The sequence below is a fragment of the Perca fluviatilis genome, chromosome 15 (assembly GCF_010015445.1).
Source record: "Perca fluviatilis chromosome 15, GENO_Pfluv_1.0, whole genome shotgun sequence".
Classification (NCBI taxonomy): domain Eukaryota; kingdom Metazoa; phylum Chordata; class Actinopteri; order Perciformes; family Percidae; genus Perca; species Perca fluviatilis.
The window spans coordinates 7,161,756-7,175,748 of NC_053126.1; the positions used below are offsets into that span (position 1 = coordinate 7,161,756).

A 13,993-nucleotide genomic window follows, 5' to 3' on the forward strand; every position below is an offset into this window, starting at 1 on the left:
TTATGTGAATCCAGAGGAACTGTGGGCACCGTGCCAAACAGCAGCTTGATGGTTGCTGGTGAAAGAGACGCCCGATTAAACCAAAATGCAAAAGACACCATGAGTCAAAAGGAAGCTTAAATAGTGCCTTTTTATAAATACAGTATATACATACATTTTTGCCTTTTGAAGATTAATAGCTGCAGCAAACAACACCTTTATGGACTTGTTTTAGGTGCAATCTACACTCCATGCCTACACTATTTTATCTCTCTCTATCTCTTGTCTCTATGTTCTACCTCTTCTTCCCTGTCCATTATCTCCTCTGCCTGGCAGAAACATCTCACCCACCACCTCTCTGCTTGAGTGTCATTCCAGCATACCTTTCTCATTCATTTTCACCCATCTGCCTTGTTTAATTTATTCTATTTTTTTTTGTTAGAATATATGTAATTGTCCTCTGAGTGCAGGAACATACCACTTGGGTTTTGTGCAGCTCTCTTGAACAAGAACATGATCTGAATTCTTTAAAATCAAAAAAAATTGTACAGCAATTTGTCTTGATGGCATCATCAGCAACAGCACAACGCGATATCATATGCAAAAGCAGACCTCATATACACGATAAAAGGATTATATTTAGGATGCTGAATAGAATGGTGGATTGAATACATTATGGAGAATTTTACAGAGCGTGCATCTCTTCTATTTCTGCCCTAATTCACCCTTGCTCAAACCTTTTCTTTAATTCCTCTTTTTTCAAGCCTAGCCTTCTCTTTTTTCCCTGTATTCTGTTACTGTAAACTGTACTGTATGTTCTCTGTATATTAGGTTTGATATTACATTCTGTTACATTACAATACCACAGTGAAAACAGCACTGTTTTGTTACTGCTCTCTGAGGACATGGAATATGCTTTTCATCCTGTTTTTCCCTGCGCTTGCTGTGAGCTACGAACTTTCACATGTAATCCTCCTCTCCTTCCTACACCCTTCCCACTCACTTTCTCCCCCCTTTTGTCTCTCCCTCTTCCCTCTATGAATTCCACCCCCACTTTATCTTCCTTTGCTTCTCCCTCCTCCCCTTCTCATCTCGCCGTCCTTCTTTTCCATATTTGCAAGCATCTAACATTGTTTTCTCCATCTAATTCTCCCTTCCCCTCCTTATTGCCCTATTTGCTACATTTCTTACACTCAGTCCCCCCTCCATCCCTCAAGCTCTCTGAAGGGATAATTTGTCAATTATCCAAAGTCTGTGAGGAGACAGCGGAGGACACTCGACAGCCTATTACACACACACACACACACACACACACACACACACACATTAAGGAAATAAGAGCTCACCAGCTCATTTAATCGAACATGAAGCACATGCACTACACAGTGTGTACACACACACACAAACACCACAAGTATAAAATATTCTCAAAACACACACATACTACAAGCTGCTACCCTTTGAGTACTGCCCTCTTTCTAGTGTGTGGAAAACTAAACTGCAGAATCTCATGGAGACATTATCATTTATTGTTTACAGCTACAGCAACACTGAGGCAGTGAGCTGCTCTGACCACCAATACTGTATATAGAGTTACACAATATGCAAAACCCAGCCAGCCCCACTGCTTGCATTCACAGTAAAACACTACCCAACCCAGGGTGCGAACTACGGGGGAGCTAGGGGGAGCTCGGCTCCCCTTAATAAGACATGGGCTCCCCTGTGATTTGTGAAAAAAATTTTTGGGGGGGGGTCTCTAAAAAATATTGACAATGTGTAATTTTGATGTGCAATTGAAGTTTTGTGTAATGTGATCATCGTGGATTAATATGTGTAAAATTGCAAAAATATCATTCATTCATGCATGACGGCGATTTAAACCTAATTCACTTCAATAAAGATAACTACAAATGCTATTCTTGTCATGAGCATCAAGGCGTGGCGCCGCTGCGGTGCAAATTCCACTCATGTTTAGTACATGTTAACTCAAAGATTAGTACAAAAAATATCAACATTGGAGGCCATTAATCGGCGCGCAAAGTCCTTGAAATCCATTCTGCAGTTAGCATCATATAGCCATGGCAAAAAGAAAACAAGGCAGTTTAATTCATTTTGGTTATCCTAAGAAATTGTGTAGCGATGACGTTAATAGCACCGATTCACCTGCTGCAAGCCCCTGTTAGCTTATCTTTGTAAGTCATTGTAAGTCACAAGTGCACTGCCCCCCCCCCCCCAGTGAAAAAAAAAAGTGGGCTTCCCCAAAGGCCACAGTATAGTTCGAACACTGAACTTGTGGCTGTTGTCAGCTTAGATTTGATAGATACTGGGCATACATATGGACAGTAGGCTAGAGTAGTCAATTATGCTATTATGATACCTTTTTTCCACAACAAACTGCACTCTTAACAGCAGATATGGTGTGTAATGGAATAAATATCACTTAAATCAAACTAAACAATCCAACTTTTATGTTAGTCGGGCAGGAAATATAAGCTGCTTACTCTCTACACCACATCCTTCTTGGGTATTTAACGACCACAAGCTGCTGCTCACTGGAACATGTTAAAGGCTACTGTTTAACAATTCATACATTTGACTTTATGACAAGAGTCTTCCTGATATAATGTGTAGTAAGCTGTTACCGTTTACAAAAAAGCAAGGAAGACTAAATTGTAGGTGCAAATCAATAATTTTCTCATAAACTATTACATTGTCAACAAAAAAGCAACTCAAATATATCTTCTTCATGTAGCAGAGGCAAATCTAACCTTTTTTTTCACCAGTGACGAGACAGAATGAAGACCAAGAGGAACACATGTCACAATGGTACATGTTGGCCATGAAATTAACATTTGCTAAAATATTCTTCCTCTTTTAGATCACTGGCACTTAAGTGCCCATATTATGAAAACAACACTTTTTCTGGGATTTGGGGTGTTATTTTGTGTCTCTGGTGCTTCCACACACAAAAAATCCATCCATGCTGTTTTGAGTGAGATACGGTTTCTGAATTTGTCCTGTCTTCCGTCTTTGGGTGAGCTGTTCAAAATAGGCCCGGATTGTGACGTCACAATCCGTAATGAGCTGGCTAACCACAACCGTTAGCTCGTAGCGTTAGCATGCTAATGCTAACATGCTAACGCTAGCATGCTACCTCGTTCTCAATAGCAAAGCACTGCTGCAACACACACAAGTTCACCATAATCTCCAAAAGAACTACTTACCTGTACCATTTATAAGTCTCCCAGCTAATCCTGCCTTGTAACTGACCGAAGTTGAAGAAACAGCCTTTCTTTTACTTCTATGGAGCTAGCTAGCTGACAAGATCTACATCTGAGCTACTGCGCATGTGCGAGTGCAATCAAAGATATGGCGCGTTCTTTTTGTCCACCGAAGTCGATCTACGAGTCGTTTTCCGGAGTTAGAAACCGGAAGTTGCAAAAAGAACGCCCCCGAGGTCGTATATACGACTCGTCAAGTCGTCTGAACTCAGAGGACCCCGAGTTCACTTTCAAAGATGGCTACGTCGTGCATCACACGTAGTAAACATTGTGGTTTTCTACAATTTTAAGCACTTTTGTCGTTGTTGTAACCAAATGAAGAAGTCGTACACATAGCACTGTATACTGCTACCTATAGGCATGTCGCCTACAGTCTTATTATGAGTTAAATACCACCTAATTAGTTATTTTGTAGCTTGAGCAGCTGAAATTGGCTAGAGACGCTCGGTTGCTATATGACAACAATGGCTTTAAGCCGAGTCTTGAGCAGAAAGCAGAGCAGTAGCCTAACGTTAACGTTAATCAAAACGTAATTTTCATGTATGAAACTGTGAGATATATATTTGTGTAATATGTCAATAACTGGGTGAGTAGAATCCTAAATGTTACTAAAAATGTTCCAAAAATCCATCTTTTCTCCGACTCGTAGTATTGTGTGACAAAAAGAACACAACAACCTGCGGTTATTCGTTTTTCGACATGGATGTGATGTCACACTCGAGCTACTAGTCGCGATTACAAGACAAAAAGAACGCACCAATAGTACAGAAGAAGAAGAAGAAAAGAGGTCTCACTCTGTAGCTAAACCAGAGACCAGGTGAAAAGAGGATCTGCAGCAGTGAGAGAAAGCTGTGCAGTACAACAAAAATATGGTGTTTTTTGAAAATTAAACCATGTAAACCTATTCTGGTACAACCTTAAAATACAATTATGAACCTGAAAATGAGCATAATATGGGCACTTTAAAGCAACCAAAACTGAGGAGGTCAAATGTCAGAGTGTTGTGATGCTACAATTATCAGGTAAGAGAGAAGGGATGAGAAAAGTAAAGAGAAAATTTTTTTGAAAATAAGATCATTTCAGTGTGACCAGTGGAATAGAACAAGATCTGATCCAGCTAGTGAGAGCCAACAAACAATCCATAAACACTGTGTGAGACAGTAATGGCACCGACCGATTTGTCCTCTCAGGTCTCAAACTACTGATAAACTGACAAGAGACAGAGGAGCTGTAGAATACACAGCCTGCCAGGTCCTACTGATGAGTTGACCTTTCAATGAAAGACATAAACACTGTTTTAATTATTCATACAACAATAAATGATTCAGATATAAAATAATCTAATTATACACTACAATATATCACACTGCATACACACAAACACTGTCCATTTAGTTACGTGAGGATTATGTGACTGTCAAACAAACACAACTATGTAAACCCAAGGGGCAAAGCACACCTAAACACTGACCTCACTGTGTGTGTGTGTGTGTGTGTGTGTGTGTGTGTGTGTGTGTGTGTTTGTGTGTGTGTGTGTGTGTGTGTGTGTGTGTGTGTGTGTGTGTGTGTGTGTGTGTGTGTGTGTGTGTGTGTGTGTGTGTGTGTGTCCTTGCAGAGGAATTCCCTTTCTCCCTGAGCTCTACGGAAGTGATACCCTGCTCAAGATGGACAAATGGGTCGGAGAGCAACTCAGGACATGCACACCAACAACACACACACACACACACACACACCTCTGATGAAAGCTAAGTGCAAAGTGTTGCTGAGTCACACGCACACTTACGCATGCATACACGTATGTACGTACGTACGCACACACCCACCCACGCACGCACGCACGCACGCACGCACGCACGCACGCACGCACGCACGCACGCAAATAATAATAATTTGAATTTCATAATTTTAATAAGTTCTCTTTCCCTTTTCCTCATTTATCCATCGATCTAGGGCTGGGCGATATGGAGAAAATCAGATATCACGATATTCTGACTAAATACCTCGATATTGATATTGTGTCGATATTCTAGGGTTGACAATTGGTGCTTTAACAAAATATCCTCACACTTAGATTTTAGATAAATAATCATCAGTAATGTGGACATAATGTCTAAGTAGGGAAAAAGCAAATAATAGAACAGTTACAACAGTCTGGTAAATTCAGAAAAGTACATCACTTTACTGTAATGCAGCCTTTAAAACCAGGAAAAGACACCACTTATGTCATATCACGATATTACGATATCCAAAATCTAAGACGATATCTAGTCTCAGATCACGATATCGATATAATATCGATATATTGCCCAGCCCTACATCGATCTACCAGTGCCCTCCCTCAGTCCTGGTATCAGAGTGCTTACAGTAGGGGACCCAACACCTGCCACCACACCCATTCCTCTCCACAGGCACCGAGGATCCCTAAAGTGCAGCAGATGCTTCCACTAAACGACACTACTGACCCATTACATATACAAATCAGCTAACCCACTGCTGTGCTTAACACCAACTCTTCTATCCAACAGCATATAGATGGTTGCATCTTCAATATTTCACTGTTGCTAGGAGACGTAAAAATCCTTGAACACATCCAGTTGGCTGCTAATACAAGTGGAAAAAACATAGACTTCAAGCAAATTGATAAAAAAACACAAAAGCCAAAAGCACCACAATATTTTTTTTGTGTGGACTGGATATGGTTCTCTGATAGCTTATGTCATGTCCTGTGGAAAAGCCTGCAAAGCCAGTGCTGGATCGGTCTCTGCTCTACGCAGACGGTGGATGAACGAGACAGGGATCGGAGAAGAAAGCAAAGAAAAGCAAAGATCAAGGTTTCTTCGTCAGTATGGTGGGTCAAATGGCACCAAGTACTACAGATTTTTATCAATTTTTTCTGAGGTAGATAAAACCAGCAACAGCCACACAATCAGATGTCTCGCTACGCTTTATCGTTTCAGGAAGTGAACACTATCTCTATTGATGAACTGATCCAAAATGAGCAAACTTAAACCTCTTACTTTATTCTCCATAATGGGTGCACACAGTTTAATTTTGAGCTTTGTGACAGAGCGCTTCTTCCTCACATGTCTCTTAAAGTCATGAAAACAATAGGCCTTTTTCTCAGAAGATATTTTGACACAGTAAATAGCATGGATGTACTGTGAATAATTAAATTAAAGCTATAGTGCGTAGTTTCTGTCGCCCCCATGAGGAATTCTAAGTAATGACAACCACACTGTCGCCGCTTCCACATGATACAAGCCTTACGTGATCGCCCCCCCCCCCCTCCCCCACTCAGTTGGACTCTTCAGAAGAGGTCATTATCTTCACTCGAGTTTCTGCGTGGGAAAGTTGCCGGAAAACACAATCTTCTGAAAATAGTCATACTGAGAAATACAGACAGAGTTGTGTGGAGCTGATCGTCTTAATTAGTTTTGTAGCAACTCATTTCGCAACGGCTTGAATGTAACGGACGTTTATTAAAATCAAAAAGTTACGCACCAAAGCTTTAACAATAGTTGAATTCCATTTAACTGCTTCAGTTTCAGAGTCCTTTATGTAGCCCATCTGTCTCACTATTGTGGCTTACTGGGACAATTGAATGGAACAGAGCCAAAGTTAATGCTATTAGTAACACCTGTGCTTTTCCTACTATGACAAGTCAAAATCTTATTATACATTTGACGTTTTTAAAAATAAATACAATTTTCACTGCTTTTATGAGTCGGCATAAAAGCAGTGTTTTATGCTGACTCACTTCCTTCTACATCCTTGGTCACTTTCCAACTAATACCTAAATCTACACCTATAGTATGCTTTACTATGAACAAAGCACCAAACTCCTGCCTCCACTTCCAGACTTGCCTCTGTTGCACCACGTGCTTTCCCACAGAGACCTTTTCCCTGATCTTTAATGGCTCTATTCGTATGAAAAGCTTAATCCACAAGTCTCATTATTTAAAAAAAGGTCTCATCTCACATATATTTAAATATGTAGAAAACCAATTGTTCAATCAACCAATCCAATCTCATGGAGTTGCAAGACTATTTTAAACTGCTATGCTTTAAATTATTTGCACAGCGGGGAGGCTGACTGGCCTGTCAAGGTAGTGATGTTTTGAGTCAAGATTTTAGCTTTTATAAATGGTGTTCATTAAAACCCACTTTATACAATGACACTGAATAAACAATGGCATGCTCTCATTTCTTTAAATGCAAGTTTTTGTCATACTGTGATATTTTTTTTGGAAGAATTTGTGACTTTGGAATGAAAAAAAGGAGCTTAGAACTTATGTTTGCTTGAGCACTCTGGAAAGGAAAAGAAGTAAAGAGAAAGAAGGTGTGTGTGTGTGTGTGTGTGTGTGTGTGTGTGTGTGTGTGTGTGTGTGTGTGTGTGTGTGTGTGTGTGTTCCACCTACCTTGACACTGGAATCCCTGCTTGCCAAAACCCCTGTAAAGACAACACACACAGAAAACAAGTTAAACATTGTACAGGCATGCACACGCACACACACACACTCAAAATTCTGAAACCCTCTATTGTCGCCTTAAGACATTTCCATAGAAGCAAATGCCAAATACTGTCTGCCATTTGTGTGTAGCTCTGGAGCTTTTCATCCAAAAGAGCACAAATTAAACACATACACACTGAAAGATGCAGGCAGTGAGGTCATTTGATTATTCTATGAACAGTACATGTACTGAGGTCAACTTACACAAACACACTCACATATACTATTCTGTTAGACAGGGCTGCTGCTGCCCCAGGGCAAAATGGTCAACTACACCTAGTCAATGGTATGGGGAATGCTGGGATGCCTGCAGATGCATGCGTACACACGCACAAACACTTGCGTGAACATACATTCAGCCCTGCTTATTTTCATATTTTGATTACAAATAGGTGTGAAATCTCATTTTCTCATGGTTTTTTCATTATGATTATTGACCCAGATAGATAGATAGTCAATTTGATAATCTAAACAGGTCAAACACTTACACAGGGTGCACAGTGTTCCTCTATTTAATATTTACAAATGAGACCACCCCATTATATTCCCATGAACGTGCACACACAATCTTCTAGGTCAAACCATTTAGCCATTCACAAATTAAAAAGCCCATCACAGGAGTTAAATAATGGCCGTTTTGGGAATAGTGCACAGCACAGATAATAATAAACGGGACAAATTAGGCCAACCTAGAGCCAGAATCTCATTTAATAACCTGAGTGCAGACACTGTCTAGTAAACCCTTGGGGGTTGCATGGCGACATGTCTGCACAGGTGATTTAGAAGCGATAATGAAGAGAGAAAGGAGGAGCAGCAGGAGAAATGATGGCTGAAGTTGTGTCAGTGTTTGACCCATGTGTTACCACTCTGGCTGCAATTCACCGCTTTTGGAGGATGTTCCATTTTTGCTCTGCCTACTTCCAGTAATACCATCAAACAATGGTCTGCAGCTATCCCTTCCTTATTGGTGCAGCCCACATATCTCTCCGTCTTCCCTCCTGTCCTACCCATATAGCATCAACAAGTACAAGAATAAGTCAAAATCAATGTTTATTTTGAGAAATCTGTGCAGCCAGTGCAGCCCTCCCACTTTTATTCCTGCTGTAACTTTATGATGTAATAGCCTAGGCTACTATCAAACACTACAGCCATTTTGTCTTTTTCATTTCAATAGGCCTCATCTCTCCCTTTCTCTGCACTTGTTTCATTTAAATTGCCATTAAATCATGAACTAAACTAAACTCAACTCAACAGTCCTGTCATTCTCTCCCTTCTTTAACCTTTATATTCCATCTCTAGGTGCACCCACTCATGTCAAACTGTCAATCTGTCAATTTTTAATTTTTTTAACATTATGCCATATCTTATCTTTCTTTACCTAAATCTATAACAGCACAAAAAAATTAACTGAAATCAATTCATTTTTTAAACTGCCCTCCTGTGAGCCCCTCCATCCGTCCGTGTGTCCGCTCCTCACCAGATGAAGTCGGTGCAGTGGCTGCAGAAGGTGGGCTGCTTGAAGAAGCGCGCGATGAATTTGTGGTCCTTCACCTCGTGCACGTTCTTCTGGCGGAGGGCTCCCTGGCGCGCGAAGCCCCGCATGGGCTCGCGGGGTCCGTCCTCCCCGTCGCTGTTGGCCGCCGCAGAGTCTGCCATTCTCCGACTATTTGTGCAACTGTCTTTATTTATTTTTTGCACTTTTAACTAACCGACGCAAGTTGTTGGCGTCTCTGGGGTTGCAAAAGTCGCTTCTCGCGCGTTGTTCCGAGCGGAGGATTGAAAACGGTCGGTGTCGCGATCAGCTGAGAGTCAGCTTTCGGTTTGTTTAGGTTTTTGTAATCTTGTCTGTCAGAGTGGACGAGCTGCCGCTGCGCTGCTCTCTCTCCCCGCTTCCTCCTTTTCTTCTGAGCTCACAGAGAGCAGTTGACTACCAGAGAGAGAGAGAGAGAGAGAGAGAGAGAGAGAGAGAGAGAGACAGAGAGACAACGACAGAGAGAGAGAGAGAGAGAGAGAGAGAGAGAGAGAGAGAGGGTACCAAAAGGGAGAGCTCTTTCACTTCCTTAGGCCTACCTTGCCTTGACATTTAAGAGCTATTTGGAGAGTTTGAACTGTAAACCATTAAAGCTCATTTAGGCTATGTCTCCACGCCACCTTCTACCTAAAAGTGTAGTTTAATTAGTTCGTTAAATGCTACTTTCAAAAACCAAGCATTCACAAAGCTGAATGGGTGCTTAAGCCTATATCAAATATTTAAAAAATAATCTGTATTATGAACTTTTACCCCATCAATTTCCTGTCAGCCTACTAAAGGTTATGCTAACATTTAAAGTGTTAATCTGAAGCTCATCCTTTTTGTTGAATGCCTGGTTATTTAAATGTTAATGAAATGAGTGTGTTTCCTCGGGAGTGGGTGATATGGATTCAATCATCTAGCCCCATAGCCTATATGCGTTTTACATTGCAATATTCATAATACATCGGGCATAGTAAATCTTTATGGATTAAATAACCATACTGACATGCCCATGTACACTGCCATGGTTTTTGGTTGCTGTTATTGTTCCTGTTGTGTCTAGACTGACCGTAAAGAAATATCTTCCTAATGCTAATTTAATGGGTATGTCAAATAATGTGTCAAGTGATAGGGAACAATCCACAGTCCTCGGTCTGTGCTAGAAATCACTCTAAAGTTCAGGCTGCTTCAGGTTGAAGCCTCACAGTCTGAATTTGACAAATAAATCAAGTAGCTATCTTCAAAAGTTTGAGTCTTTTTAGCATGAAATTCCCTCTTTGATTCCATTGACTGAGACCTTGGAAGATACCCACTTGATTCGTGTAACTCCAATTTCGGAACCCATCAGCTATTGGTCTGACGAGGATTTCGCCTCTGGGGGCAACGGCAAATATTTTGGGGGTTCTGGTGTAGGCAGCAGATATCCGGGCCAAGACTTCCTCTTCCGTGCGCCTGGTCCGATTAGCAACTTGAGACGCGAGAATGGAGTTTGAGTTGAGAGACAGCGTTTCTATAAACAGATATCTGAATATGAATGCAAATATATAAAATAAAAAGTTAAATCGTTGTCAGACGATAGCCGATGGGTTCTGAGATTGCATTTTGGCCAATGCGTTTCGCCTCTTTTGCTCTCCACACGGACTGTTTGCCTGCATGTAACCAAAGTCCGCCCAAATGTGATTTGTCCAAACTACTTGGACTACAAACGCGAACCAGAACACCTCCGAAAACTTTGTCCCGTTGCCTACATATTCTGCATTCATATGCAGATGTCTGTTTTTATGGAGATTAGTCAGACTGCTAAAGCCTGACTGAATTTGCTTGGACTGTGGATTTCGTTTTTGAATTCTTTTTTACCTCCAAATAATAAAAAAAAACAACCCCCCCCCCTCCCCCCGCTTTTTTAAGGGATCTCTTTGCAGTTAGTATTGACAGGACAAACAATTACTGCAATAACCCTTTCAATTTACACAATGGCATGTCAGTGTTGTATTGAGATACACTTGAACAATTGTAAACCTGTCCTTTAAACATAATTTTTAGGAGACAGGGTTGCACAGTGTTTGCAAAATCATATTAAAATCCAGCATATCCAGGCAGTCCTGCTCATTGATTTGTAATATTGCCCACAATGGTCTAAAACACCACTAAAGCAATCAATATCAATCATCATCTTATCCACCTCTTCCTTCGTATGGAACTTGTGAGTTCATGTGAACTTTCTGCATGTCACAGCTGCATTACACTACAGAGAACTTCATCTGCAGATTGTGTCAAAGACCTCAGTCTGAAAACACATTTAAAAGGAGTTTTAAACGCCCGTTACATGCTCAAACTGCTCGCCTTTACACGCAAAATGATGATGCGTGATCCATTTTGAGATTCACTTTTATCTGGAGCAAGTTATGCAAATACTGTAGCCTATATGGAACAGCAGAATAAACATAATTTCTTAAATCTGCAATATATACTGTACAGCCAACAGTAAACACAAATAATCACGTTAAATATTTGAAATTGCTCATTTCCAAAAAGAGATATCTTCCATTTGGGGAAGGAAGATAACACAGACTCTTTAAGTCAGAGTGCTGGCATTGAAAGCTAGCACAGTTGCTGAGTTCTGACTCATCTTAAGAACTTTGCTTTCAAAGGGATTTCGGAGGATCATCATCTGCGATTGTTGGATGAATTTCATGTCACAAAATTTTCCAAGATGCATTTAAGGTATTCATTTATATGACTTCCTGAGTCATTTGATCTGTAAATATGATGCCAAGAAACCTGTTTAACTATCAGTGCTGTGGCAATGACATATCCTTCATATACTAACAAGACACATTAACAACTGATATAGTAGTAGTATTGATCTCCTTTAAGGCCACAGAATCTCAGCCAGAGTGACAACCAATAGTCCCAACTGGTCCATGCTGTGCATCATGGCAGTCAGCTGCCAGTGAATGACCTAGATGAGATTGATTTAGCTGCAGGACTGATAACAGTGTGCATTTTACCCTGGTTTAATCAATACAAGGTTTACTGTAGATTTAGTTAGCAGCTCAGATGTCAGTTTGTAACCTTTCTGGTCCCTATTACCTCGCTTATTCATTCATACAAGTACCATCTAACATTAGAGGCATTGTGACAAAACCATCTGTCTAGACGGCCGGCAGTCTGTGAAATGATTAGACCCTAATTTGCAATGATAACAGGCATCAAGAGACACTGGTAGTGATGTAAGCATACCCTGCGGGAAACTGACTGGGCCTGTGTGTATGTATAGATTGTGGCACAGTGACCTATCATTTCGCACCATAATCTCTTTCAATTTCATCAATACACAGGATGTTATGTAACTATTTCCCTGGGCCATTGAACTAAGGCGGATGTCTATGCTGGCGAGCCAGCTTGGATGTCCAATAAGATGTGGATGGCAGCAGGTATGTCACTGGTGTTATCATCACCAAAATCCCATAAAATCACTCTTAAAGATCTTTTTTTTTAACAAGACAGTCATGCTAGCAGCTCTGTGATGCTGTACTTGAGCTTTGAGCGAACGTTAAATGCCACTGTCAACATGCTCACAATGACAGTGCTAACATGCTGATGTCTAGCAGGTGTGATGTTTACGCCATTTTAATTTAGCATACTAGCATGTTAATATTTGCCAATTACCTCTAAGCACAAAGTATAGCTAAATTGAATGAAAATTAATTTTGCTTGTAGTTGGTCATAAACCCAATGATAGCATGGCTATAAATCTAATGGAGTTGCAAGTCACATTTCCATTTTCTATGGCTTATTGTTAACATTTAGCAGGGTTTTTCTCATCCTGCTGCCATTATATTTTTACAAGAATATGTTTAAACAATCTATAACATTAATACTAAATGTCAGAGCTTTTCTAAGTATGTCTTACACTCGCCATGTTGTGTCGACCTCCAGCAATATTACTATATTAATATTATTATGAGAAGTCCATTGTAGAATAGATACAGATACAAGTACATGTTTCTTACAGTCTCACTTGATTCACGAAATACAGGTGTAGCTTATTAAATTAATAACAGCATATCCAGCTGACACAGCTAGATGGAAGCCATCGTTAGCTCTATCTGTTGCACCTGTGCTTAGCTTACTATGAAAACTCAAAAAAACTGCTAAGAAAACTTCACCAGTAACATGCTCACAGCAGACATTTTGACTTGTAATAGTAGGAAAAGCGCAGGTGTTACTGATAACACTAACGGTGGCTATGTAATATTCATGTGTTCCAGGGAGAGTGACAGTGAGCCAGCATGCACGATACCAGGAACCTGAAATCAAAGCAGCTAAATGAAATTCATTCATTTCATTATTTACACCTGTGCTTTTCCTACTGTGACAATTCAAAATGTCTTCAGTGAAAAATGCCTATTGACCAGAATGCAAGCTACAAGATAAAGTGACTAAAGGGTGTGGATCACATGTTTTAAGAACATTAACGATGGCTCTGTTCCATTTAGTTATCCAGCCAGATAGGTCAGTAAGCGTCGGGGTACAATACCTTGCAATGGCACACCCAAATGGAGTACACCCCCATAAAGTTATCAGTTACACCTATGTTTGATGAGTCAAAATGTCTGCTAGGAGAAACAACTTCATGGCCCAATCTCAATGTCCCCCCTAAACCCTAAATCACCTGGAAAGTGATTGAGTGTGAGAGGCTGCAA

The 13,993-nt window shown here is 40.5% G+C and overlaps 1 protein-coding gene across 2 annotated transcripts in view; it reads right to left on the minus strand.

The window, feature by feature from the left end:
* The window catches only part of LOC120574177 (protein kinase C beta type-like), a 108,585-nt gene extending 98,900 nt beyond the window's left edge, over positions 1–9,685 (minus strand). For both annotated transcript variants that reach the window (XM_039824382.1, XM_039824381.1), the window contains exons 1-2: positions 9,249–9,685; positions 7,679–7,710 (exon numbers count right to left, since the gene is read on the minus strand). In XM_039824382.1, the coding sequence (XP_039680316.1) occupies positions 7,679–7,710; positions 9,249–9,427 (211 nt within the window). In that variant the 5' untranslated portion in view covers positions 9,428–9,685. The remainder of the gene's footprint in view (positions 1–7,678; positions 7,711–9,248) is intronic.
* Positions 9,686–13,993: the final 4,308 nt, after the last annotated feature.